Source organism: Manihot esculenta, chromosome 14, assembly GCF_001659605.2.
Source record: "Manihot esculenta cultivar AM560-2 chromosome 14, M.esculenta_v8, whole genome shotgun sequence".
NCBI lineage: Eukaryota > Viridiplantae > Streptophyta > Magnoliopsida > Malpighiales > Euphorbiaceae > Manihot > Manihot esculenta.
The window spans coordinates 28960341-28987675 of record NC_035174.2 but is presented as its reverse complement, the minus strand read 5'-3'; the positions used below and the strand labels follow the sequence as shown (position 1 = coordinate 28987675).

General features: G+C 37.0%; 1 protein-coding gene across 3 annotated transcripts; it reads right to left on the bottom strand.

The window, feature by feature from the left end:
- Positions 1-658: 658 nt before the first annotated feature.
- On the bottom strand, positions 659-6641 carry LOC110631275 (65-kDa microtubule-associated protein 3). 3 transcript variants are annotated; one of them, XR_006348420.1, is made up of 14 exons: positions 6292-6641; positions 5760-5853; positions 5393-5599; positions 4030-4269; positions 3722-3934; positions 3493-3648; positions 3227-3386; positions 2987-3138; positions 2813-2900; positions 2621-2694; positions 2422-2496; positions 1980-2271; positions 1762-1867; positions 1307-1447 (listed from the first exon to the last, which is right to left on the bottom strand). XR_006348420.1 is itself a non-coding variant. In XM_021779044.2 (13 exons), exons 2-13 carry the CDS (start codon positions 5829-5831, stop codon positions 1326-1328), a joined length of 1851 nt encoding a protein of 616 aa, XP_021634736.1. In that variant the 5' UTR covers positions 5832-5853; positions 6292-6641; the 3' UTR covers positions 659-1325. The 3 variants fall into 3 exon arrangements, 2 of the variants coding, with proteins under 2 accessions (XP_021634736.1, XP_043806095.1); XM_021779044.2 differs by lacking the exon at positions 1762-1867 and having other exon boundaries at positions 659-1447; XM_043950160.1 differs by lacking the exon at positions 1762-1867 and having other exon boundaries at positions 660-1447; positions 5773-5853.
- Between the last annotated feature and the right edge of the window lie 20694 nt (positions 6642-27335).

Genomic DNA, 27335 nt, shown 5'->3' with positions numbered 1-27335 from the left:
ATTAAGATCAACATCTACTTGAGAACAATGATTGATGACATGAACCTAAATTATATGAAATTAAAATCAATTATTAATTCTTTTATCATAGGTACTTACCTCAATGTCTATTAGGGATATTAGTCTGACATGCATAAGAAAACCAAAGAAATTATGACCAATACTTTGCTTACAGCAGTTGCTAAAGGAAATTCGTTAGAGTATCGTGTTGCACAAATGAGAGTTTACTCAATGCTTAGCTTGAAATGAAGAGGACTATAAGGCCAATCACAGGGAGACCGAAGACACTCTTTCCCCTTTTTTCCATGTTTTTTTTTTCCAATCTTAAAGATGCCCAATTGGGTTTTTGTTTGTGCTTTCCTATTGCTAAAGGTTTGTTTCCAATTAGGTCCCCAAGGTTCCGGTGCATGAGTTTTCTTTTTGGATTTTTTAATTGCATTGGGTCTTCAAAGCAAATATTATATTGGATTTCTCGTCTTTGTATTCAAGTATTGGGCTTTCAATTTTAATAAATGAATTTTTATCGTAGAAAAAATAAATATTTTAAAAATTTTAATTTACTTTTTTTTTTTTTTAATTCAGTTAGTAACGAACCCAGGAGAGGACGTATTCTTGTGCCAAAAGGTTAATATGTCTTTCAAAAGAAACACCTAGCATTGTTGTAGGAACAGTGCCAGAGGATTCAATTTATAACACAAGTAATGATGTTACCAAAGATACAGTTGAGAGCATTTAACTGTTTCCATATTTTTCAACTTATACCCAAAACTATAGAACAAAGCAGGTAAGCAAGTTTTCCATAAAAATCATAAGGCTATTAAGCTGAGGAAACTATGTTCATTTCAAATGCACACTTACATCTACCTAAAAGATATTCAATTGAATCTAACCTCGTCTGCAGAAAATATTTTTAACACTATGGTAAATTCTAACCACAATTTTTTATCCCATAGAAGTATAGAACTAAGCAAATAACTCAGAGCTTAACAGTGTCATACTATGATCGACTTAATATGAGTTCCGGGAAGAAAAAATCCAGCTCTTATTTCCTCGAATGAGTACTCAATTACTTCGGGAACCTCTTCTGCTGAACTAGCACCATATTGAGCTGGTGGAGGGGCTAGGGTCATAGCTGTTTGCATAGGAACAGACAAAGTGGAAGGTGTTTTTGGCATAGGGATCGACATTGCCTTAGGAGTCCTGTTCTGTTCATCTGCAATGGAAGTTATCAAAGGGGTAGCAGTAAAGGACAGGGTTGCAAGTGTCTTTTTATAGGGCTCAAAATGTTCTATGATCATATCTTCTAAGATGTTGGCTTTTGATGATCATGTGGAATAGATGGGTGAGAAAGGTTTCCGCAGCATTAGTGACTCTGGTTCACGAGCATTTACAGTTCTGAAAGAAATTTTTTTAGCATGAAGACCAGCAACATCCAACCCTCTCTTACCTATGAAACAGCCAAAAGGAAGCAACAAAAAGTTAAACAACGAACTTCCAGCATGCAAAAACAAATAGCAGAACTCCTTAGTTACTATTTAACCATCCCAACAAATATCCAATCCTTGCAATATTCATGATTTTCTTTTCATTTTATTTTGTTCCAGCAACTGTCAATAGTCCAAAGTATTGTTGCAATACAGGTCGTCTTAAGTTTTACAATTGCCTTAGAATTTGTGTTGTGAATAAATAAAGGCTTTTCTTGTCATTTTTTAGCATAAGTTACTGACATTGTTAATAGAAAAATTTAAAGAGAGAACCTACTTCTTCAATAGTCAACAATTAAAGAATTGTGAAGAACCACTTGTTGTTTTTCCCAGACCTCGAGGGAGAATGGCAAGCCGTTATTGCTCAATTTCAATTATATCATCTTCAACAAAAAGAAAATGAAAATGAAAGGAAAAAGAAAATATTTTAGCAATAATCTTGTGGTTACCAACTCCATTTGTAAACATGTAATTTCACATTTTCAAAGACCTTACCAACTGACAATACTGAAAAGCTGTCATCCTGCCGGTTATTTGAAGGGTCATATTGGTGGATTTGGTCAACTTTCTTTCCAGGACGTGAATGGGGTGTAGCCTTGCTGGATTGAATTAAATCAGGTTTAGGAGAATGCACAATTGCTCCTCCAAGGGAGAGTCTTTTGTTGCTTGCACCTCCGGTAGAAACTTTAGGAGCTTTTTTCACACTTTGAGCCTTCAAAGGGCTTGATTTTGACCCATAAAGTGCCTCCTGCTCTGCTATCAGCTGACCCTGCAATTTCTTCTGATCCTAGAACAGAGAAACAACCAAGACAAGTTAAAGTGAGCAATATCCTATGTACAAAAAATCCATGATACATGCCAAAGAATTAGAATTAACATACGCAATGCTCAGCTAAAAGTAATTTGGTAAGATGTGAAGTAAATGATAGGTCCATACCCGTTGCCTCCGTCTTTCTTCCTCTTTCTCCTGGCGTAATACGGTATACTCTTCAAGCATGTCAAGAAGGCGAACCTGGAAAATTTTATTAGTAAGTAGTTCAGCAAAATATTATGCAACAAAAGCAAGTGATCATCTGCAACAAATAAATTAATGAAACCAAGTAGTCATGACACAAAACTTGACCAAAGTAACTTACACCATCATACAATAACTCAGTGCCTCTTTCCTTTTCCCATGCCATGGTTTTTGAAGCTAATGCCTCGACCATACCTGGACCACATGAAAAGGGCAACCTCCTGTGAAGCCTTTTAATGTGCCAAAAATAAAACCTAGGTGATCCAATCACATCTGCCAGAGGTAGGATGTCAACTACAGTAAGGGCATATACCCGGAAGTTTATTAACCAAAGTACGAGCTTTTTCGGCACGCTTCAAGGTAAGATGTGTTCCTCTCCCTGCACTGTATCGTTTTACATCCTGCACAATGCCACCAAGTGAGCACTAAGCAATAGAATTAAGAAATTATGAATTAAACATGTAAACAGATGATTTGGACACGTGACCTTGTTGTACTCCTCAAGCCAGCACTCCTCCTCACATGCAGTTAGCCATTTGTCGACCTTTTCAAGGATTTCCTTCCTGCTAAAAGCTTCTTCCTTAATGTTACCAATTTGAAGTTCAATCTGCTCAAGAACACCAGCAGGGTCCAAATTTCCTGCAATATCATGGAACTATGGGCAACAAATGCAAAAGTGCTTCTAGAATTAAAAGTTACAATGATGTGATATCATAAAGATAAATACCAGATTCTATGACTTCTATAGCATATTCTATTGCAGTATCTACTTTCAGAATAATATGTGCCTTTCTACAGATCTCTTCCAGCTCTAACCTCTTCTTCAGAACAAGATCCTTCACCTTGCTTGATTTCAACTCTTCCAACCGAGAGACTTCTGCCTCAACCTGCAATTTGAATTTTTTTCAGATTAAATATCTAAACTTCTAAGAGAATTCAAACGAAGAGGTTAGAATTAAAAAAAACAAACAATTTAGAATCTTTGCTACCCACATAATTGATGAAGTCCACAGATAGAGTGTTTGCCTCGGTGATTTCATGTTCTGAAGCAGCTACATTACAGGTAACATTCTGGAACATTTGTTGCTCTTCAGTTGGAGTATCCATCAAATTCCATAGCTCCAACATTGTAGTAGCAAGGTCTTGCAGCTATCATCATTCATGACACAATGTTGATCCTACTTTTGGATGAGAAGTAGACTTAAAATTATATAAACATTACCTTTTGCATTCTTTGTATTTTAATTTCTTGCAATTTTAGTGTTGCAGTAGCCAAATGCTGAATTGTATCTTTACTTATGTTCCTTAATCCTTCAGTGCCACCACCAAAACTTGGATGAATCTCTTTAACTGTGTGCTTGAAATCCATACCAAGCACTAAGCAAAGTGAGTTCAAAGTACCAAGATTCTCTTGAACTTGCTTCAAGCGATCACTCTTTATGGAGAAAAAAGATCAATTAGTCATAATAGTAAGAAGTAATAAATAAAATTAGAAAGTGAAACAGAAAGAGAAAGCTAACAAACTCAAACCTTCTCTTTTTGAAGTGCATGCAACTGCCTGTGCAACTCTTCAAGTTTTCTCAACGACAGATTAGTTTCATCAACATACATATGAATAGCAGGCTCATATATATCATTTGAGATCTTCTGTATTTCCTCTAAAACTTCAAGGAATTGATTTCTTCTGTCTAATTTCCTCTTCTGCATCTCATCAAGCTGTGAAATAATTCTCTGAAGTTCTTCCTTCAAGCTTTCAACTTTTTGTTCAGCCTGCAATAACACGAACTTAGAGAGAGAGAGCCAGCCCAACCAGGTAATCGTAGTTTGTATTGAAAACTATATTTCTCAAATTTTTATAAAATGTTGCTAAGGAAGAAACAAAAAAGCAGGCTGGCCTGACCAAAGTTCTACTTTGTCTAAAACGTGTATGCTATTAGTGGAAAAGACTAAATTTTTTGTTTTTGGGAAGGGGTAGATTCAGAGATAGTTTAATATATACTTAGACCCCTATACTAATTAGAATTAACCTATCAAACCCCTAAACTAAAATTGTAACCTATTTAATACTAAACTCATAAAAATCAAAACCCTTAAACACAAACTAGTCATATTATTGATAATTTATAGGAAAAAAAGTAAAAGTTAATTCTTCAAATAGCTAACTGTACTCTAAATTTTGCTAACTATCCTTTCAATTTTTATAAATTGACAAAATTAGACCAGTATAATTTTATCATTTTATAAAAATTCTTTAAAATTTTGAGTACAATTAGCAATATATTAAACTATTTTGACTTTTTTTTATAAATCATCAATGATATAGGTAATTTGTTTTCAATTATTATAATTTTTGTAAGTTTAGGTATTCAACCAGTTACAATCTTAGTTCAGATATTTAATGGGCTATTATGAAATAGTACAAGGATATAAGTATATATTTAGTCATATTTAGAAAGGCATTATGAGTTTTCATGTTTGATTTTTATACAATAATAACATATTAATTCATTTTAAACAAAGTGAAAGCATTGTCAAAATTTTCAAAAATTTGATGTCTTAGAATACATTTGCATATTTTTAGTTCCGATAGAGTTTGATGCAAATATTTGACTTGAAGATATAGAAGTCCAAATGATATTTTGAGGTTTCAACCATCCTATGGAACTTGAACTTGTTTGCATGCTTTAGTTTAGCTTCATCACACAAATTACGCAAATGGAGTATTGCTAGTAAACATAATAATGGTAATTTAATGTGTTAAAGAAATTCAAAATGAAATTCTACTTCATAATTCTTTAAACCACCTGGATATAAAATTTTAGTTAGAAATAAGCCACATTATTAACTTCTAACTATAACATGGGGAAAAAATTCAGCATTACTTCAATCTAACCTGCCTCATATGTACAGGTCGCTCTCCCATAGCAGAACAGATAGCAGCTAGTTCAGCTTCAGAATCAGCAATTGCATGCCTTAGTTGAGCTCTATTCCTGTTTGCCTGATCCACCTTTCTTCTGTATACTTCAAGACACTCTTGTTCAAGCTCAAGCAGCATTTTATCTCTATCAGTATTTGACTCCCCAATCTCTTCCCAAATGATCTGATTTTCAAAATATATTATAAAAACGATGATGATGATGCTAATGATGATGGTGACAGTGATAATAATAATAATAATAATATTAGTAATAGTAATCAACAACGTTCATAATCTGAAGTAAAAGAATATATGGAATCTTTTATCATGGAATTTCATAAACCTGCAACTCATACAGGAGGGATCGACTGGTCGTTTCCACTTGTAAAAGTGGATCATTCTGAAGATTAGACATGGTAGAATCTGTGCTGCTGTGCCTGCCAAAAGTCCACAAAATAAAGGAAAGCAAAGAACTAATTAATTTCTAGAGGCTACAAAAAGAAAACATTGAATAGAAGGGAATCAATGGTTAGTAAACAACAAATCAAACAAGTAGAAACATGAATGTTGGTGCCTTTTCCCTGATGCATTTTCAATTTTCGTCCAATTCCAGCTTACCCACATAATTCAAATAATAAACTAGTACCAAACAATAACTGCTTCTGCTTGAATTACGACGAAACCATAATCTAGGAAAGGAGAATATTCTAATTTAAAATTTTTACAATGTAAGAGTTCTGACAAACAAATGAAATTTACTTAGATTTTTTTTATATTTCCTTTTGGACATTTTTCTGCAATAACCAAAGGAAGAATTAACACAATAAGAAAAATGGAACAGAAAGTGGAAATCTTAGGTGAAATAGAAACTTAACAATTGAGATAGATGCGGCAGAGCAGTTTTGGTAGGATTTCCTTTCTATGGATAAATTGAGGAAAATTATTCTCTTAATAATTTTCCCATGAGGAATTTCGTCGCTCAATCCTCAAAAAAATGGATTAAACAAACGATGAATTTTGCCTAGAATTGATGCAACATGAAAATTTTCTATTAAAAATGCAGGGAATGTGAAAGGTCGGTTTCTTGGTTGAGATTGAAGAGCGATGAGCCTTGTTTCTCAATGTCTTGTTTGAATATTCGAGATATTGAAGGTACGTAGCATGAAGAGGGAACAAGGACGACGCAGGGCTATGAGATTTGAATTTTGAAAGAAACATAATTTGAAAGCCGTGTTTCATTTTGGGCGAAATACTGTTACAACCAGTTTAATTTAGAATAAGATTAAAATTAAATTAATGGGTTGAATTTTTGGATTAAAATTAAATTTTTATAAAAAAAGTGAAAAAGAAATTTATATTCATTCCCCTCAAATATTTTTTAATGCCCATATCACTAGTGTATCAAATTTTTTAATGGTCATAACGTTTGTTTTTATATTTTCATTTTAAATTATAAAGCTATGTCATAAATAAATCACTATAATTCCAGGTTAATTATTATAATAATGTTAATAAAAAACAATTTACCAACGTAATACAAAGATGAAACAAATTACAAAAATAATGTGATGTAGAAAAGAGAAAAAAAAAATTGATCAAGAAAATGTCAATCGCAATGGCGTTTTTCCAAAAATATTGTATGTCTAAGAAATTGCCAGTCCAATTAGTGATTTCAGTCCCTCTAAAAGTGAAGGATTTCTGTTGTAAGGCTTATAGAAATATATTGCTTACAAATGATAACTTAAGGCAAAAGGGTGTGAATGTGGATGTTAAATATCCTTGGTGTCATGAAGATGAAAGTGTCAATTATACTTTGTTGTATTGTCATGTGTCCAAGAAAGTTTGGAGGTTAGGGGGAGTGGGAGATTTGCAGCCTAATAATAATTTTTATAATTTTTTACTGTAGATTTTTAAGTCCTAAGACAAGGTTCGAAAAACCTTTGTAATGGCCTGTGCATGGAGATTATGGTCAACAAGGAATTCATTATTATGGAACCAGGTGCAAAATTCAGCAGCTCACCTTGTGAAAGACGTCATGCATTATATCTTGGATTGGGAAGCTGCTCAACGTGCTGGTGTTTTGCATGGAAATACCACTGCTACTTTATATCAGGGCAGTAATTTGTTTTATTCTTCCAACTCTGCTCGTGATCCTGAAGCCATTCCTCCCCAAATTCGTGCGTCATCTTTAAGTTTGGACAATTTCAGTTGGATTTGTCAAGTTGATGGGGTTTTGTTTCAAGTTCAAGATTTTATTAGTTACGGTTTTGTTGTGTAAAACTTTGAGAGTATATTTTAACGTGGTGTTTCTGGTTTCTCGGAAGGTAATGGTATGCTGGTAATTATTGAAACTTTAGCTCTTCATCACTATTTGCTCTTTGCAACAGAATTTTTGTTTTTTAATTGTTGCATTATTGTGGACTATTTGCAAGTGGTTCAATCTCTTTAGTCTCTACATTTAGACATTTCTGAACTGGGTTTGATTTTGAATTATTGTAAATCTTTTTTAGACTCTAGAACTAATATTTCTGTTAGATGGGTTTGTCGTCATACCACTCTAGCTGCTCATACTTTGGTTAGAAAATCTATTAGGTATGGTCGTCTCTCTATTTGGGATGATATCACTCTTTGTTTGATGGAATTTTATTAATATAACTAGTAGTTTTACTTTCAAAAAAAAAAAGTTGCACTATTTTTTTTTCTTTAGTTCAACCAACACTTATTTTGCTAATTACTATAGTACAATCAATTATTTTACACTTTGAAAGTAAAAACAATATTTAACAGCATAAAGGTATATTTATTTGTTAGTTTTAAATAGACAAATACAAATAAAAATAAAACGATATGAAATTAATTATAATAAGAAATTTTTACCAAGTAATTTTAATAATTACATATGTCCAACTTAAAAATAAAATATAAAAAATGAAGATTACACAGCATAGTATTAAAATAATACTCCTGAATGATTGATGTTCGAATTCTTCAAAGAGAATTTAGAACTTCTGGATAAAAAGAGAGAGATCAGACAACCAGTAAACTACTTGATAGATGATCAGACGAGGTGACAAGGTGTGACGATCTGTTGACGAATTGATTTGCTAAATGGTCAACCTACCTAATGGAAACAGGGCTGAGTAAGGCAGGCCTGATGAAAAAAGGGCTGGAGTACCCGGGATGCTTGCTAGACTAGTGGAGTTCGAATGCTCGTCAATGCAGGCCAGTTGTCTAGGAGAGTTTGAATACTCGAAAGCTTGCAAGGTAAGAAGGAAAGCCCGTAGGCTTGAAGACTCGCTAAGGCTTGAGAGTTCGAAAGCCCGAAAGGCTAGAGGGTGAGAGTATCCCAGAAGGCTAGAGGGTGAGAGTAGCCCAGAAGTCTAAGAACTCACCAGGGCAAGAGTAGGCCGGATGTGGAAGTTCAGAATGTCCGGAAGCTTTGAATGTACGGATTCTTTCAAGTGCTGGAACATCAGACGCGCGAATTCTTAAAGTGCTAGAACATCTGATAGGATTAAGAGGAACGACAACGTTTTATTTTCCTACCTTCATTTTAAAAAATTGAAGGGATTTTCAATCTTTTTTATGGGGGCTCAAGGTCGTTGAGTATGTTATTTAAAGAGCAGAAGTTTCCCTGTTTTTTGGTGTGAAAAAGTGCAAAAAGTAAAAGTGTTATGATTGTTGTTTTTTTCCTGCCATTGTTGATTTGTAATCGAACTTGTGCTCGTGTGTGGTTATTCCCTTCTCTGTAACTCATCATGAATAAAAGATTCCCTCTTTCGAGGTGTAGAACGATCTACAAAGATTGATATGAACTCGTAAATCTCTCTGTTTTTTCTTCTTCTCTATTTTTTTCTTTCTTTTATTTCTTTTCTTGTTTTCTATTACGTCGCTCACTGAAGATTGGAGTTTAAGCCTCCAGTAATAACAAGTCTATCAGAACACGGTTTGTGAGCGGGGAGGTTCGTCACTGGTCAATTTTCTTAAAGTCTGGTTAAGAAAAGAATGGCGTCGGCAATGCAAAAGCTTGATGTTGAGAAGTTTGATGGGAGAGGAGATTTCATGCTTTGGAAAAAAAAGATCGAGATAAGTCTCAAGATTATGGGACTACAAGATGCTCTCAATGATATCTAGAAACATGAAATTTTGAGAAAGAAAATGAATCAAAGAAACCAATGACTCCAATCCAGAAAAGAATTCTTTATTTAACTCTTGAAACCTCAAAATCTTTTAGGGCTGCTTCAATCATTACCTCAGATCAAGAAGCAAGATCCAAAGAGAAAGAGATTGAGGAGCCGGTCAAATGGTCAAGAAGAGAAAGGAGCAGAAAGGTCAGGAACTTGATAGTTCTGTATCTCTTATATCAGATTCTCAGAAAAGTGATCCATGAGAAGACTGCTTTTGGAATCTGAAAACTTTTGGAGAAACTCTACCTAGAACAATTTTTACCTAACAAAATGTACCTGATGCAGAGGGTTTCAAGCTTCAAGATGGACGAGGGCAAGACCATTGAAGAGAACTTGGACGTTTACTAGAAAATATTGTCTGACTTGCAGAATTTGCTGGTTAAGGTGGAGGAAGAATTCCAAGTTGTGTATCTGTTGAATTCTTTGCCTCCCCCTTATGAACAGTTGAGGGAGGTTTTGAAGTATTCAAGAATCAGTATCACTGCTAAAGAGGTGAAGACTGCAGTAAGGTCCAAAAAGCAGAACTCAATGCTCAGAAGGATATAAGAAATCATAGTGAAGGTTTGGTAGTAAGGGGAAGCTCTGAGTATAAAGACAACAAGAACAGGGGCAAGAGCAAATCGAGGGCAAGATCGAAGTCCAAGAGCAAAGTCAAATGCTGGTATTGTAGCAAGAAAGGTCACTTTAAGAAGGACTACTACTTGAGGAAAAACAATCAGAAGGGTTCTCAGAATGAGAAGGGTGAAGCAGCAATTGCAAACAACAATATACAAGATTCTGAAGTTTTGACTGCAAAAACTTTAGAGGTATTGTCCATTACTGAGTTTGAGATTAAAGAACAATGGATATTGGATTCAACCTGCACATTTCACATGACTCCGAGAAAAGAATGGTTTGCCACATTTGAAGAAAGATGGAGGCATAGTCAAGATGGGAAACAACACAACCTACAATGTCAAAGGATTTGGAACAGTCCGAATCATGATGCATGATGGCTCGATTGTGATGTTAACTCAAGTGAGGTACATTCCTGAACTCAAAAGAAATCTTATTTCTCTTGGTGCACTAGAATTGCAGGATTGCAGGTACAAGGTTTACAAATGGATAATGAAGATTGTCAAAGGCTATAGAGTTATCAATAAAGGAGAGCTGATAGAAGGTCTGTATATTTTGCAAGGCAAAACAGTTGGTGAAGTTATATCCATCCGAGGTTACTCAGGATTGAACCTGCCTTTGGCACAACAGGGTTGGCCACATGAGTAAAAAAGGAATGGACACTCTGAGAAAAAAAGGTTTGCTTCAAGGTACCAATCTATCATCTCTAAGTTTTTATAAATATTATGTTTTTGGTAAATCTCACAGGTTGTCCTTCGAGATCGAAAAGCATACAACAAAGGGAATTACTGACCACATTCACTCAAACCTATAGGAATAAAAAAATATTCATTTCTTTGTATCAAAGTGCCAGTATTTCATCTCTTTTATTAATAATTACTCAAAAAGAGTTTGGATTCACTTTTTAAAATTAAAGGATGAAGCTTTTGAGAAGTTTGTGGAATGGAAAAGGTTAGTGGAGAATCAGATAGGAAAGAAGATTAGGACATTGAGGACATTGAGGACAAACAATGGTTTTGAATTTTGTAATCAAAAGTTTGATTCATTTTGTAGGAAGCAATGAATCTGGAGGCACAGAATATTTGCTTATACACCACAACAGAATGGTGTTGCAGAAATGATGAATATGAAGATAACAGAAAAGGTCAGAAGCTTGCTCAATGAGTCGAGTTTAACTCAAAATTTCTAGGCTGAAGTTGCATCTACTACATGTTTGTACTTGATCAATAAGTCCCCATCTATTGTTATAGAGTTAAATATTCCAGAATAGATGTGATCAAGGACTAAGCCTTCCTATTCACACTTGAGGAGGTTTGGTTGTGTGGCTTACATTCATACAGATCAGGATAAGCTGTATTTCATTTCAAATCCTTAATGGTGAAGTATAACCCAGGCTTGTCTGAGACATATTTTATTTAAAGTTTCATAAGTGGATTGAATGAAGAAGTAAGACCAGTAGTGAAGATGTTTAGGCCTAACTCCTATTCACAAGCTTTTGAGTAAGTAAAACTATAGGAGCACTTCAGACCCTATTCTAATTTTAAAAACTCAAGGTATTCTTTTAAGAATACAGGCTCCAATTTTAAGCATGTTAGCCCTGTGACAAGCATTAACAAACAAGTACCAATTGTTAAATTGAATAAACCTCCTTTTAAAACTATTTTTTATAACACCAAGAAGGGAAGTGGTAATTGTTTTAAATGTAGTGAGAGGTTTTATCCAGGACACCAATGCAAGAAACAACAAGTAATGACATTACAAGCTGAGGAAGAGAATGTTGGTGTAACACTCCTTATCCATCTATAAAATAGCTTAGTAAAGGATGCCACATACTATATTACATGCGATTATATATGTAGACTTAAATTAGCTTTTACATTATAAATTGTTATTTAGTTTGTTTAAATACATTTTAATTCACAAAAATAATTTTAAATGGAGAAACTGCAAGAGTTCCCCTACTTATAAGCAATTATCCCAATGAAAAATAGTCATAAAATCTCAATATTTACTCAATTTACACTATTAAATCCATAAATAGAACATATTAACTTAAAGTAATAAACACATTTATTTATATTTATGCTATTTTTAATACTCATTTACAGACTCTTGGTAGACTACTTATGTACATGCCAAACATAAATAATATTTGTACAAAACTTGTGAATAACTGGTTATGATGATGTCTCCGTGTTGATGCAGAACCAGACTTCTTAATGTTGCTTCCTTTATCTATTACCTGTGCATGGAAAAGTTCAATGCGCTGAGCTTACGCCCATTGGGTGAATAACAATTTATATTCATTCAAGTATAAACAAGAATGCACATGACAGTTACAATAAAATCATTTTATAAAAACGAGTGAAAATTTTGTGTGTTAATGGATAAAAAATGGGCAAATTAAGTCATGCAGTTGTATACATTTAAGGCCATTCATATTATGGTAACCACCTTGTGTGCATGCTTGTAAGGTATTAATAAGTTATATGATTAAATCTTAACCCCTATAAACTCTTAGTAGGATCAACTAGCTAGATAAGGGAAAACTGTGTCTGTATAGTACAAAGTGCCAAACTGTATGGTCTAGGGACCGAATATTGTGGCTATATGCCTCAAAAGCCGAAAAATTGCATGAAACATGGTGTGTCGAAATATCATATCATATAGCCCATTAGAGCGCAGTATTGCTAAACTGTATATGGTATGCCATACCCTTATTCTGTCTATGATTCCCACCGAGGTTTACTAGGGCCAAGAATGCATATTTACATGTTAAAATATTTGTACTAAAATTATTCATTTAGATACTTAACATATTGAAACAAGCAAGTATGTCGAATTATACATTTATGATCAAACGTAATTTGTACATATTTTTCCTACTTTTCTTAGAACTTAATTAAGTATTTTTCTAATTTATTTTGTGTTTTTCAACATATTTTGTAGAAAAGCAAAAAAGAAAAGGAGAATTGATGAAAAGATGCTTAAAAACGCTGAAAATGATTAGACTAGTCGATTTGGGCAAACCCTTCATTGCACTGAAGTCGCAGATTACACTGAAACCCAGAACTGTCTTGACTTATAGTGGATGTGCCCAAGTGATTTGCTCAAACCAACTGGGCAAAGCGACAACTTATGTAGAAATCTGAAAGTCTTCAGATGGTGACTTGTCCAAGCCAACCTGCCAAACCTGCAGAATACACAGAAATCCAGAAGTCTTCAGATGGTGATTTGCTTAGGCGACTTGTCCAAACCAACAACTTATGCAGAAACTCGGAACTGTCCCGCATAAAACTCTCAGATTGGGGTTTGCCCAGACGATTTACCCAAATCAACTAGGAAAATCAACGAATTATAGAGAACCAGCAGGTGGGAAATTTTCAGATTTTAAAAATTCGAAGATTTAGTCTCCTCATTAAAGCTGCGGTGTTCATAACCTTCTTTGGCTAACCTCAGATGGTCTCAAACTACCGCTATGCCTCCTAGAGCTGGAAGCTTAAGACATATAGTACCCATGTTAATAATAATACCATGCAGTTTAGGATTGGATGGCTGAGTATTACGTTATACGCAAATGGGATGTCCATTACCGCAAACTTTGCGTATAACTCTCGCCAGTATCTCTCATCACCCAATACTAGAGGGAGGTTAATGGTTCTCAACACTAGCATGGTCTTGTCTCCTAATCCTACTAAAGGATAGAAAACTCTAGCAAAATTATTTTTATGTAAGCCTAAGTTGTTGAAAACATTTAAGATGAGAAGATTAATAGAACTATCTATATCCATAAGCACCTGCCTTACCTCATACTGGTTCAACAAGATCTTAACGACCAAGAGGTCATTTTGAAAGAACCCCACCACCTTGTCGGCATGACCGAATCTTACCTCTTGTTTGGCCCATAGTCTTTAATGGACAGATAAGACACCCTCTGTCTCACGCTTATTTTTCCTATTGCCCTTATCAGGCCCCCTGTGATGACATATGCCACTCCGGCCATCTCGAGAGATCAAAGAAGAGAGAGATCGACTTATTCTTCTTCAAAAGATAAAGGAACAGGATATCAGCCTCAATCCAATGAATAGATGAAGTTCAATGGATTTTTTGACAATGGAACCAAATGATGTCGTAGAAATAAAATTGATAACATGGAAATAAGATTGATGACATGGAAATAAAATTGATGACGTGACTGGAATGGAGCTGTGTTGTAATTAGTCGAAACCTATAAGGGAGACAATGTGAGGTAGTGGTGAGTACCTACGACAGACACTCCGACGCTCAAATCAGTATCTCGACGGGTAGAGAAAGTGTAATGAAATGCTTAGAGTTTTAGTGTTTAAGAATAGTAAACATTTGCATCTATAATTATTCCCCTTTTATACTTTAAGAAGGTATAGATGAGTAGAGCATTTTCTAATAATCCGGAGGTGTTTTGACCGGTCTATTAGTAAGAGATCTTTACTGGCTAATTGGTCGAGAATCTCGTAATCGTAGGCGTGATCAAACATAATTTAGCCACATTTTTATTATCTTTATTACTATTTAATTACACATTTTTCCATCTTAATTTATATTTTTGTGATGTTTTTGCAGAAAAGGAAGAAAATGGAAAGTTGGAGAAAAGTTGCAGAAAAAGCTGAAAAATTGATTTGGCCAAATCGCCCGCAGAAAACTGAAGCAGAAGGCTGAAGCAGAAACCTAGAAGTGACTCACAGAAATAATTTGGGCAAGCGATTTTCCCAAATCAACGGCCCAAATCACATTTACCCCAGAAAATTCCAGCAGCGCGGAAAGAGAGAGAATTTCAAATTTCAAAAGCATTGAAATTCTATCCTACTTCAAACACTACAAGATCAATCCTATGACATCTCCAAGAGTCACTCCCAAGAAAGACTTTCTCCAAGAAGAAGATTTATTCATGATTAAATACAAAAGAAAAGAAGGAATAAAAGACTACAAAAGACCAAAAACAAATTAGGATTCCAAATCCTAATTGGACTAGGACTCTTCACCTATAAAAGGAGACAGCCACAAACCAGTAAGGGGGGCATCGAATTCTCTCCAGAATTTTGGCAGCAACACAACAGCTCTTTTCTTCTACTTTTATTCTTTCTTTTTGTGTATTTTTGTCCACTATGAGTGGCTAAACACCTTCTTTTCTAGTTGAAGTTAGGGAATTTCAGTTTTGTGATGAATTGGGAGATTTAAAACTCCATTATTAAGCTTCTATTTTTCAATATTTATGCAACTTGATCTTCATGCTATTATTGCTTTGTTATTAGAATCAATTAAGGTCTGTTGCTTTTAATTGCATAAGTGATAAATTGTTAGTTTAAATAATTTAGGTCCATAATTGCTTAGATTGTTTGAACACAAGCACACTTGGTTGCATAATCTAAATTTGACCATGCGGTTGGCAAGGTTAGAATTAGGTTTCTCTAAGTCTTAATGCAGTCAACAGTTGAAAAGTAAAAAACCCCAAGGACGTTCCCTGACAACTTGTTAACTAGTGTTTGATTAGGGAATGTTTCCTAGTCAAACTAAAACTAAGGAGGAATTTGGTTGTGAGAAGCGTCTTTCACAACCTAAACTAATTTATTGAAATAAATAGGAGTATCAAAGAATCAATGATCAATTCTAAACAACTGAAATAGATCCACACTTCAACTAGAGCTTTTCTCCCATTGATTTACTCATCTTTTTAAATTATTGTTTTCTCTTACTATTTAGTTTTAATTCATTATCATCAAAACAAACCCCTTCTTTTTATTTATTTTTTATTTACTTGTCCAAATCATAATTAAGAAGATCTTTAGTATCAAATCTCTGTGATTCGACCCTATTGCCACTATCTATAAATTATTTTGTTGATTGATAATAGGTTTATTTTTTACGATTTCGATAACCGTGATCAAAAATTGGCACTATTGGCGGGAATTTGATTTAAACTAATGTATTTTCCCTTTATGACCAGGGCTGGCTGTAAAGACACTCTTCTTTATGATCTGGAGATAGAATGCACTGCCAAGAGCTTAAGGAAGCAAGCAAACTTGAGGAACCAAGTATCAAAAGCATCTTCATCAGCAACAGCAACAAGTCGGGTGTCTACCACTCAATCTGCCGTTGAACCATCTGATAAAATAGCTACTACCCCTGCTGCAGAATTTATTGCACCAGCTGGTACACCTACTGCTGCACCTGCTACTGCTACATTTGAACCAGAAACTGAATTCCAGGTTGCTGCAGAAAATCAAACAATGGCATAACCACCTGCTGCATACGAAGAAGTTGAAGCAGAAGCTGAAAACGTGCCCATCTGTGCACCACAGCCACGGGAGAGAACACTCTGTGAGTTAGCTATACCAACAGAAGATCAAGCACCATTATGCATTATCTATCCCCCACTGACAGCACCCTTTGAATTGAAGACATGCCTGATTCATCTCCTTCCCAAATTTAGAGGCCTAGAAAATGAGGATCCCCACAAGCACTTGAAGGAATTTCACATTGTGTGCTCAACCATGAGACCCCAAGGTATTTCAGAAGATCATGTTAAACTTAGAGCTTTTCCTTTTTCCCTTGATGACTATGCCAAGGATTGGCTATTCTACTTGCCACCCAGATCCGTCACATCGTGGGCTGGTATGGTGAGAGCATTCTTGAGCAAATTCTTTCCAACCTCAAAAGCCATTAGCATCCGTCGAGAAATAAGTGGTATAAGGCAAAAGCATTCTGAAGGCTTGTATGAGTACTGGGAGAGGTTCAAAAGGTTGTGCACAAGCTGTCCTCAACATGATATTTCTGACAAATCTCTCATCGAATATTTCTATGGAGGTTTGCTGCCTTCAGAAAGAAAATTTATTGATGCAGCATGTGGAGGATCAATTGAAGACAAATCACCTCAAGAAATAAGAAATTTAATTTCCACCATGGCAGCAGCCTCTCAGCAATTTGGAGACCAAGAACAGCCACCAAGAAGGGTGAATGAGGTGAGTACATCCACTTTAGCATCTCAAATCTCTAATCTCACCAATGTTGTCCGTAGCCTTGTTGTGGGTCAAGCCCAACAAGTCCAACAAATTTAGCAGCTCAAGCCATGTGGTATATGTGCAAATATAAACCACCCAATTGATCTATGTCCTTCCCTCCAAGAAGAGGACCAGCAAGCCAATGCTGTTGGAGGTTTCAATGGGCAAAGGAGGTATGATCCCTACTCTAACACCTACAATCCAGGTTGGAGGGACCACCCAAATTTCAGTTATGCAAGGGCCAATCAATATCCAAACTATCAGCAAAGAAATCCGGCTCAAGCAGCACCTCCAAAGTCCAACACGTCCCTTGAAGAGATCGTGAAGTCCTTAGCAAACACTGTGCAAAACCTTGAGCAGCAAATGAGTCAAATGGCCACTTCAATGAGTAAGCTTGAATCACAAGGAAAGCTACATTCCCAAATTGAGATAAATCCAAGACAAAATGCTAGTGCCATTACATTGAGAAGTGGGAAAGAGCTGCAAGACAGAAGGGTTGAGCAAATGCAGAAACAGGTCACGAAGAGAATCTGCCAGAAAATGATCAGGGTCGTCGATCTGCCCAAATCACAGACCCAATTGATAGGCAGACTGAACTGCCTAGCAGAGATGATCTGCCCAAATCTCCAGATAAGGCAGAAGGCGATTTGCCCAAATCAACGACCCAGGCAAAATCTATCTCCAAGTAGACCAAGCCAAACCAGCAACCAGTGGAGAAATTTAAGGTACCTCCCCCCTTCCCAAGAAGATTTGCAAGATCCCAGAAGGAAAAAGAGGAAAGAGAAATACTTGAGACACTCCGCAAGGTGGAAATCAACATACCTTTACTAGATGCTGTCAAACAAATATCAAGGTATGCCAAATTTCTCAAAGAGCTATGCACCAACCGAAGGAAACTTGCTGAACGTGAAAAGGTAAGTGTGGGGGAGTGTGTCTCAGCTGTCATTCAAAGGAAGCTTCCAACCAAATGCAAGGATAGAGGAATGTTTGTCGTATCATGCAAAATAGGCAATGTAGGGATAAAGAAAGCCATGTGTGACCTTGGGGCATCAATCAATGTTATGCCACTTTCATTTTTAACTTGTTGAATGCAGGTACACTCAAAGGCACCAGCATAGTGATCCAGTTGGCTGACCGATCTGTTATCTACCCTAAGGGAGTCCTAGAAGATGTGTTGGTACAAATTGACCAACTAGTCTTCCCAGCAGATTTTTATGTAATTGACATGGAGGAAGACAAGAGCAACACAACCTCTGACATCCTACTTGGAAGACCATTCTTGAGCACAGCCAGAACCAAAATCGATGTGCATGATGGCACATTGACTATGGAGTTTGAAGGGGAAGTTATCAAGTTTAATGTTTATGATGCCATGAAATTTCCCAATGATGTGTCTCCTATTTATGGCCTTGATATTATTGATGATTTAAGTCAAGAAATTTTTGATTTTGATCAAGATAATTTACTTAATTCTAGTTTATGCAGGCAAGAAGACATGGACAACAGCAGCACCAAGACAGATGCAGGGGAGACAGCATGTTGTACCTTACTGACTGCGGATGATTTGCCCAAATCAACAAGATAGGCAGATCCTGACTTGCCTATATCACTAGAGCAAACAGACATGACTAAGAGTGATTTGACCAGATCACCAGAACAAGCATCAGACAATCTGCCCAAATCAATAAACAGACAGCAAGCACCAAACCAAACAGCAACTGCACTAGATCTGAAACCTCTACCAGGGCACCTCAAATACGCCTACTTGGGGGCTGGAAAAACACTTTCATTCATAGTTTCCAATTAGTTGAGCCAATAAGAAGAGGAAAGCCTCCTAGAGGTGTTGAGGAAACATAAGAAGGTAATTGGGTGGACCTTGGAGGACATAAAGGGCATCTCACCATTAACATGCATGCACCGAATACTCATGGAAGAGGAGTGCAAATCTGTCTGTGAAGCTCAAAGAAGGCTGAATCCCCTAATGATGGAGGTTGTGAAGAAAGAAATAGTGAAACTCTTAGACACTGGGGTTATCTACCCCATCTCTGACAGCAAATGGGTAAGTCTTATCCACATAGTGCCAAAGAAGATTGGGATTACTATTGTCCCTAATTTTGAAGGAGAGCTTGTACCCACTCGTGTGTAAAATGGCTGGAGAGTGTGCATGGATTATAGAAAGATCAATGCAGCCACAAGGAAGGACCATTTTCCTTTGCCCTTCATATACCAAATGCTTGAGAGACTTGCAGGAAAAAGTCACTACTGCTGTCTAGATGGATATTCGGGATTTTATCAAATCTCTATTGCACCTGAAGATCAAGAAAAGACCACTTTCACCTGTCCATTTGGCACCTTCGCATTTAGGAGGATGCCTTTCGGCCTTTGCAATGCACCAGCCACCTTCCAACGGTGTATGATGAGTATTTTTTCTGACTATGTGGAGAAAATTATTGAAGTCTTCATAGATGATTTCACGGTGTATGGCAACTCTTTCCATGAATGCCTAGCCAACTTGGAGAAGATACTTCAAAGATGTTTGGAGACAAATCTGGTCTTGAAATACGAGAAGTGTCACTTCATAGTCGACCACGGTCTAATCCTAGGCCACATTGTTTCAGCAAAAGGGATAGAGGTAGATAAAGCCAAAGTGGACACCATCAAGAGCCTGCCCTATCCAACTAGCATTCAGGAGATTCGCTCATTCCTTGGCCATGCTGGTTTCTACCGGAGGTTCACCAAAGATTTTTCCAAAATAACTCAGCCTTTGTGCAGACTGCTTCAATAGGACGTGCAATTTGACTTTGATGAAAGCTGCAGAACAGCCTTTGATTTGATCAAATCACTGCTGGTCACTGCTCCAGTCATCCAGCCTCCTGACTGGACCCTTCCATTTGAGATTATGTGCAATGTCAACAACTTTGCTGTCGGTGCAGTATTGGGACAACGCATAGGTAACTCTCCTCATATCATTCACTATGCCTCACGCACCTTAGATGCAGCACAATGTAATTACTCCACAACAGAAAAAGAGCTGCTGGCCGTAGTGTTTGCATTGGAGAAATTTCGGTCCTATCTACTTGGGACAAAGGTGATTTTCTATTCAGATCATGCTGCATTGAGGTATTTGGTCAAGAAAAAGGAGTCAAAACAAAGGCTGGTATGATAGATACTGCTGTTACAAGAATTTGATTTGGAAATCCGTGATAAGAAGGGGAAGGAGAACCTTGTAGCTGACCACCTCAACCGAATTCCTTCAGAAATGGAGACTTTTCCTATCAATGAAACCTTCCCTGATGAGCACCTGTTTGCTGTCCAAGAAGAAGAACCGTGGTATGCTGATATAGTAAATTACCTAGCTACGGGTGATTTACCTCCTGATTTGCCCAAATACATGAGAGACAAGATCAAGAAAGATGCAAGATATTATGTATGGGATGAACCTTACCTATGGAAGCATTGTGCAGACCAAGTGATACGCAGATGCATCCCTGATCAAGAGATTTCTTTTGTCCTAGCCTTCTGCCACTCATACGGATGTGAAGGACATTTTGGTCCATGCAAGATAGCCCTAAAGATCCTTGAATGTGGGTTATATTGGTCTAACATATTTCAAGATACTTAACTATTTTGTAGGTCATATGCAAGATGCCAACAAACAGGAAACCTCAGCAACAGAAGTGAAATGCCACAAGCACCCATCATGGTTTGTGAAATCTTTGACATTTGGGGCATTGACTTCATGGGACCATTCCCACCTTCCTTTGGCAACACCTACATACTGCTGGTCGTAGACTATGTGTCCAACTGGATTGAGGCCAAAGCAACAAGGGCTGATGATGCAAAAGTGGTAGTTGATTTTGTGAAACCCACATCTTTTTCAGATTCGATTTGCCCAGAGCCATAATCAGTGATAGCGGCACTCATTTTTGGAACAAGGTAGTGGAAACCCTCCTTAAAAAGCACTATGTTGTCCATAGAACCTCCACTGCCTATCACCCTCAAACAAATGGGCTGGTCGAAGTCTCGAATAGAGAAATCAAGTCCATCCTTAAGAAGACAGTTTGCCCAAATCGCAAGGATTGGAGTGTGCGCCTCAATGATTATTGTGGGCATATAGAACAGCCTACAAAATACCAATTGGAATGTCCCAATATAGGCTGGTCTATGGGAAATCTTGCCATCTGCCCGTGGAACTTGAACACAAAGCCTATTCGACTGTTAAAAGATGTAATCTTGATGAGAAAGAAGCTGGAGCCCACAGAAAATTACAACTTCAAGAGCTAGAGGAAATCCGGCGTGATGCATATGAAGCCTCATAGGACTATAAAGCCAAGACTAAAGCCTTCCATGATAAACATATCTCCAGAAAATAATTTCAGGTTGGTGATAAGGTCTTACTGTTTGACTCAATGTTTAAATTATTTCCTGGGAAGCTTCGGTCTAGGTGGATTAGGCCATTCTCGGTTGAGCACATCTATCCACATGGGGCTGTAGACATACGCAGTCCACAAACAAGCAAGGTTTTCAAGGTTAATGGGCACCGTTTGAAGCACTTCTATGAAGGATTTACTGTGCAACTTGTTGAGGAAGTCCCATTGGACAACCCTCCCCCAATTTGCTGATCAAGAGAAGACAGTCCAGCCCAAGACAAAAAACAAGGGCGCTACTGGGAGGCAGCCCAGCTGAAGTGATTGGGGTAGGTCATTTGTCCAAATCGGTAGGCCAAATCACCAGGATTCAAACATCACAGAAATGGCGTGACCAGGGCCAATCAAGCAATTGCAACGAGGAAGTAATTTGGCCAAGTGATTTGTCCAAATCACTGACCAAATCACCCTGCTGAGAAGTCACAGACCCATCAATAAATGATCAGGGCAGTTCAACTTCCCCAAATCACTTTAAATAGTTTTTTTTTTATTTTTTTTCTTTTCCCTCTCGCTATCTCTTTCTGCTTCATCTCTTTCTTCTTCCCCAAGAACTCCACCACAGGAGACGTCAAGAACCATGGCCAGAACCAAGATGATGGCCATCAGCGACCCCAGCATGTGGAGGAAGCGTGGGATGCCTAGGCCCATTCGCATTCCCACTGACAGTGATAAGGAGGCCATGGACAACCCTCCCCCCATCGTCGACGATCCCGACACAGGGACGGCCGAGGAAGCACAGACCAGAAACATCGAAAGACCAGTCACCCAGACCTATCGCCGATGAACTAGGGCATCGATGATTGCCTCACCACCTGCCACACAGACCGTCGTGACAGACACCTCTGGAGACGAAATGCTTCCAGAAGCCACCCCTTCAACCAGCAATGGACAGAAACGGCCAAGAACGCCTTCCTCATCACCACCGTCGAGCCCAAAAGCCCCTATCGATGCACCAGACACATCTCTTGTGAGCCACGACAAAGGCAATCTGCCCAACGATTTGCCCAAACCAGCAAACCCAAACCATGTGACAAAGGCGCTAACCTTCAACAAGCCATCCGAATGCTCCAGGCTGGACAGGGTCTCTTCTCTGCCATACCACCCAGGTAAATTCATCCACCACAACACCCTTGAAGCACTAGGACTTCAAGAACAGGTACGTTCTCTTATTAATGCAATTGGATGGAACACTTTCTTCTACCTACACATGCCTGCCTTCACTGAGCTCACTCATGAGTTCTTCACTACATTCTATTGTGACAAGACAGCCATGACCACACTACACACACCAGATACTATTGGATTTAGGCTGTTTGGACGGCAATTTCGCTTGTCCTTGCATGAGTTCAGTATTACCATGGGCTGTGAATGCCCTGATTCCACCTAGGATTTCCCCACTGAGTTCAATCCCAGCACAGCCTATGAGGAATTATGTGACAACCCACCTGACACATACTCACCCACAAAATCCAAAGACCTGTACATCAGAAATTCCTGCCTTAAGTATTTACACAGGTTCTTAGCATATACATTTTCTGGGAGGAAGGATGCACCCAACATTCTGACCAGAACAGAGTTATACATTCTGTAGAGTATGTTCACAAACTAGAAACTTCACTTGGGCTACTGGATTGCCACACAGCTCTCCAGCATCATCAAATATCACCACCCTCTGATCCTTGGCCATTTGATCACTTCAATTGCAGTGAATCTGAAACTATTGCATCCTGCTCACGCTGACCTTACCCCCACCAACAAACCAGCCCCTCTGGACCTTCGCACTTTGGATGATATGGGGTTGCTTTGCAAAATGGGGGAAGTTTTTTCTATTGCACCTGCAAGACCCATCACACCACGCCATGAGCGTGTATTCAGGAAGAAGACAGTCAACCGGCCAACAACCTCTGAGCACCCTGCTCCAGCAGAAGAACCAGCAAAGGAGACAGCATAGATGGCAGTAGAGGAACCAGCAGAAGAGGCACCCCTAGAGGCACCACAGTAAGAAGCAGATGAGGTACCACTAGAAGCACCTCAAGATCAGACAGTAGACACTCGTCTCAGCATAATTGAAGACAGAATGCAACACATGGAGCATTTATTGCAACTGCTGGTGGATAATTTTTTGCCCACAAACCATGACAGCCAGTGATTTGGCCGAGTGATTTGCCCAAATTACTGACCAAATCACCCACAGGCCAGGAAGTCCCTCTCTCTCTCATCATTCTTCTTTATAAATTTTACATTGAGGACAATGTTTAGACTAGGTGTGGGAGTATTGGGGGAATATTTTTGCACTGTTTGCACTATCCTTTGCTATCTTTTGCCTCTTTTTTGCATTCTTTTTACCCTTTTACACACACCAAAAATTTTTCTCACACATTTCTTTTTCACTTCTGCACACATGCACACACACACAGATTTTGTTTTAACCTTTGCTCTACTCAGCATAGATGATTTGGTTAAAAGAGCCTCCTATCTCATGACCCCATTAAATTTTTCAACCCTTTAAACCTAAATTGAATCAATTACAGTGTGTTACCTTCACTTAGGAAGTTTTTCTCTTAAATTGAATCTTTTCACTTGCTATGGTCAAGGGAAAAATATAAATACATGCAATAAAAAGTTAGTGTAACTCTCTATGAGCTAATTTACCCAAACTGTTATGAAAAAGAAAAAGAAAAAGAAAAAAAAGGAAAAAATAAAAAAAAGCACAAAACATAACCTGATTCGATGGTCAAAGACTATTAACAGAGCTAGTAGACACTTGAACAAGTGATCAACTGAGTAACTGGAGGTGGGTATCACCAATATGCACCCTCGCGTAAAAAGGTTGGTGACTTTTTCAGGCAAGAATAAAAAGTGCTGCTGAATAAAAATGTTTTAAAGGGGGGCAAGTCACTCTAAGGGGTTGCATTAAGCTTAAAACAAAAGAATAAAGCATGATCAAATAAAAAACTTTTGGCCATAGCGGGTGAAAGGAAACAAGGAAAGAGATGACAACCTTAGTGCATGTATCCTACACTGTAATACTTCTATTTGGGAGTCTAGGGGAGGCTGATTAAATGGTATTTATGCTCAAAATAAAAAGGGGCTTGATTGACTAAGTTATTTGTTGCTTGAGGACAAGCAAAAGGTTAGGTTTGGGGGTATTTGATCAAACATAATTTAGCCACATTTTTATTATCTTTATTACTGTTTAATTACACATTTTTTCAGCTTAATTTATGTTTTTGTGATGTTTTTGCAGAAAAGGAAGAAAATGGAAAGTTGGAGAAAAGTTTCAGAAAAAGCTGGAAAATTGATTTGGCCGAAGTGATTTGGCCAAATCGTCCGCAGAAAACTGAAACAGAAACCTGGAAGTGACTCACAGAAACAATTTGGGCAAGCGATTTGCCCAAATCACATTTACGCCAGAAAATTCCAGCAGCGCGGGAAGAGAGAGAATTTCAAATTTCAAATTTCAAAAGCATTGAAGTCCTATCCTACTTCAAACACTACAAAATCAATCCTATAATATCTCCAAGAGTCACTCCCAAGAAAGACTTTCTCCTATAAGAAGATTTATTCATGATTAAACACAAAAGCAAAGAAGGAATAAAAGACTACAAAAGACCAAAGACAAATTAGGATTCCAAATCCTAATTGGACTAGGACTCTTCACCTATAAAAGGAGACAGCCACAAACCAGTAAGGGGGGCATCGAATTCTCTCCAGAATTTCGGCAGCAATACAACAGCTCTCTTCTTCTACTTTTCTTCTTTCTTTTTGTGTATTTTTGTCCACCACGAGTGGCTAAACACTTTCTTTTCTAGTTGAAGTTGGGGAATTTCAGTTTTGTGATGAATCGGAAGATTTAAAACTCCATTGTTAAGCTTCTATTTTTCAATATTTATGCAACTTGATTTTCATGCTATTATTGCTTTGTTATTAGAATCAATTAAAGCCTGTTACTTTTAATTGCATAAGTGATAAATTGTTAGTTTAAATAATTTAGGTCCGTAATTGCTTAGATTGTTTGAACACAAGCACACTTGGTTGCATAATTTAAACTTGACCACGCGGTTGGCAAGGTTAGAATTAGGTTTCTCTAAGTCTTAATGCATTCAACAGTTGAAAAGTAAAAAACCCCAAGGACGTTCCTTGGCAACTTGTTGACTAGTGTTTGATTAGCGAACGTTTCCTAGTGAAACTAAAACTAAGGAGGAATTTGGTTGTGAGAAGCGTCTTCCACAACCTAAACTAATTTATTGAAATAAATAGGAGTATCAAAGAATCAATGATCAATTCTAAACAATTGAAATAGATCCACACTTCAACTAGAGCTTTTCTCCCATTGATTTACTCATCTTTTTAAATTATTGCTTTCTCTTACTATTTAGTTTTAATTCATTATCATCAAAACAAACCCCTCTCTTTTTATTTATTTTTTATTTACTTGTCCAAGTCATAATTAGAAAGATCTTTAGTGTCAAATCCCTGTGGTTCGACCTTATTGCTACTATCTACAAATTATTTTGTTGATTGATAATAGGTTTATTTTTTACGGTTTCGACAACCGCTATCAAGGCGCAAAGGAGATCTTCTGGATTATAGTTGTTTAACAGCAACTTCCTTATGGAGATTGGTCCTGACATTTGAGAGAGCGAGTCTGTCTGACTTAAAGCCGACCTGTGCTGAGGCCAGATCTCTTCTCTTGGTTACGAGTATAATGGTTATCCGAGTCTTGATTTCTACGGGTGAAACCGCTTATCGGCTTATCAAACCTTACCACGTGACCCTATCTTATAGTGACAGCTCACGGTTTGCTTTGAAAAATTCTTATGTAGTATCAATATTATATTTTATAGATACAGTAAAGTGACTACATACCCATTTTCATTCTAGTTTGAGAAATTTTATTTTTCTATACCTTACTATGGGTATAATTTATTTTTATTTTTCACTTGATTGGGCAAAAAGCTTCTAGTAAAAGTTAAGAGGATGTGTTTCTATTTGAAAATATTCTCAAAGGTGGCACAATTCAACTTCTTTAGACAGTTGGTCAAAGCAAAAATATATTGCATAAATGAGCCATTACATTAGCAATGATTGGAGAAACAATTCATAAAATCACCATGAGTAAGCAAGTGGATTGAAAATAAAAATACAATTAGAAATAAGAAAAGAAATACTACAAAGCTTTAGCAATAAAGGCCTACGATCTGACCGGAACATAAGGAGATGATGAACAAAATCCTTGAAAACCCAAGTCAATCAAGATACACTCCTAGAACTAATTAGTAAAGGTTGAACAGAAAAATACATTCAGAATTTGAGGTTCATGTAACAAGTCTATGATTCACTTCCTACAATTTAATGAAGTGTTCACATTTATATGAGCATCAACACTAAATTTTAGTTATCTAAGTATGCTCAACAATTGAATACTAGTTATAAAAAGAATAATACTTATAATATAATATAAAATTTAACAAATTAAAAGAAAGATATATAATTTATATTGCATAATTATAGGTGTGCTGCTTGTCAAAACCCTTCTAAGCAAATTACCTTCCTAACATAAAAAAAAAAAAAAAAAAAAAAAAAAATTGATTTTTTTTTTTTTTGCAAAGATGAGATTCATTAAAAAGGCTGAGAGTAGGCACATGGGATTACA

Coding starts and splice junctions, on each gene's coding strand:
- LOC110631275 (XM_021779044.2), bottom strand. CDS start 5,831: ATGTCTAATCTTCAGAATGATCCACTTTTACAAGTGGAAACGACCAGT. Junction 3,139..3,226: donor TATAGAAGTCATAGAATCTG/GTATTTATCTTT, acceptor ATGATATTGCAG/GAAATTTGGACCCTGCTGGT. Junction 2,272..2,421: donor AAGAAAGACGGAGGCAACGG/GTATGGACCTAT, acceptor TCTCTGTTCTAG/GATCAGAAGAAATTGCAGGG.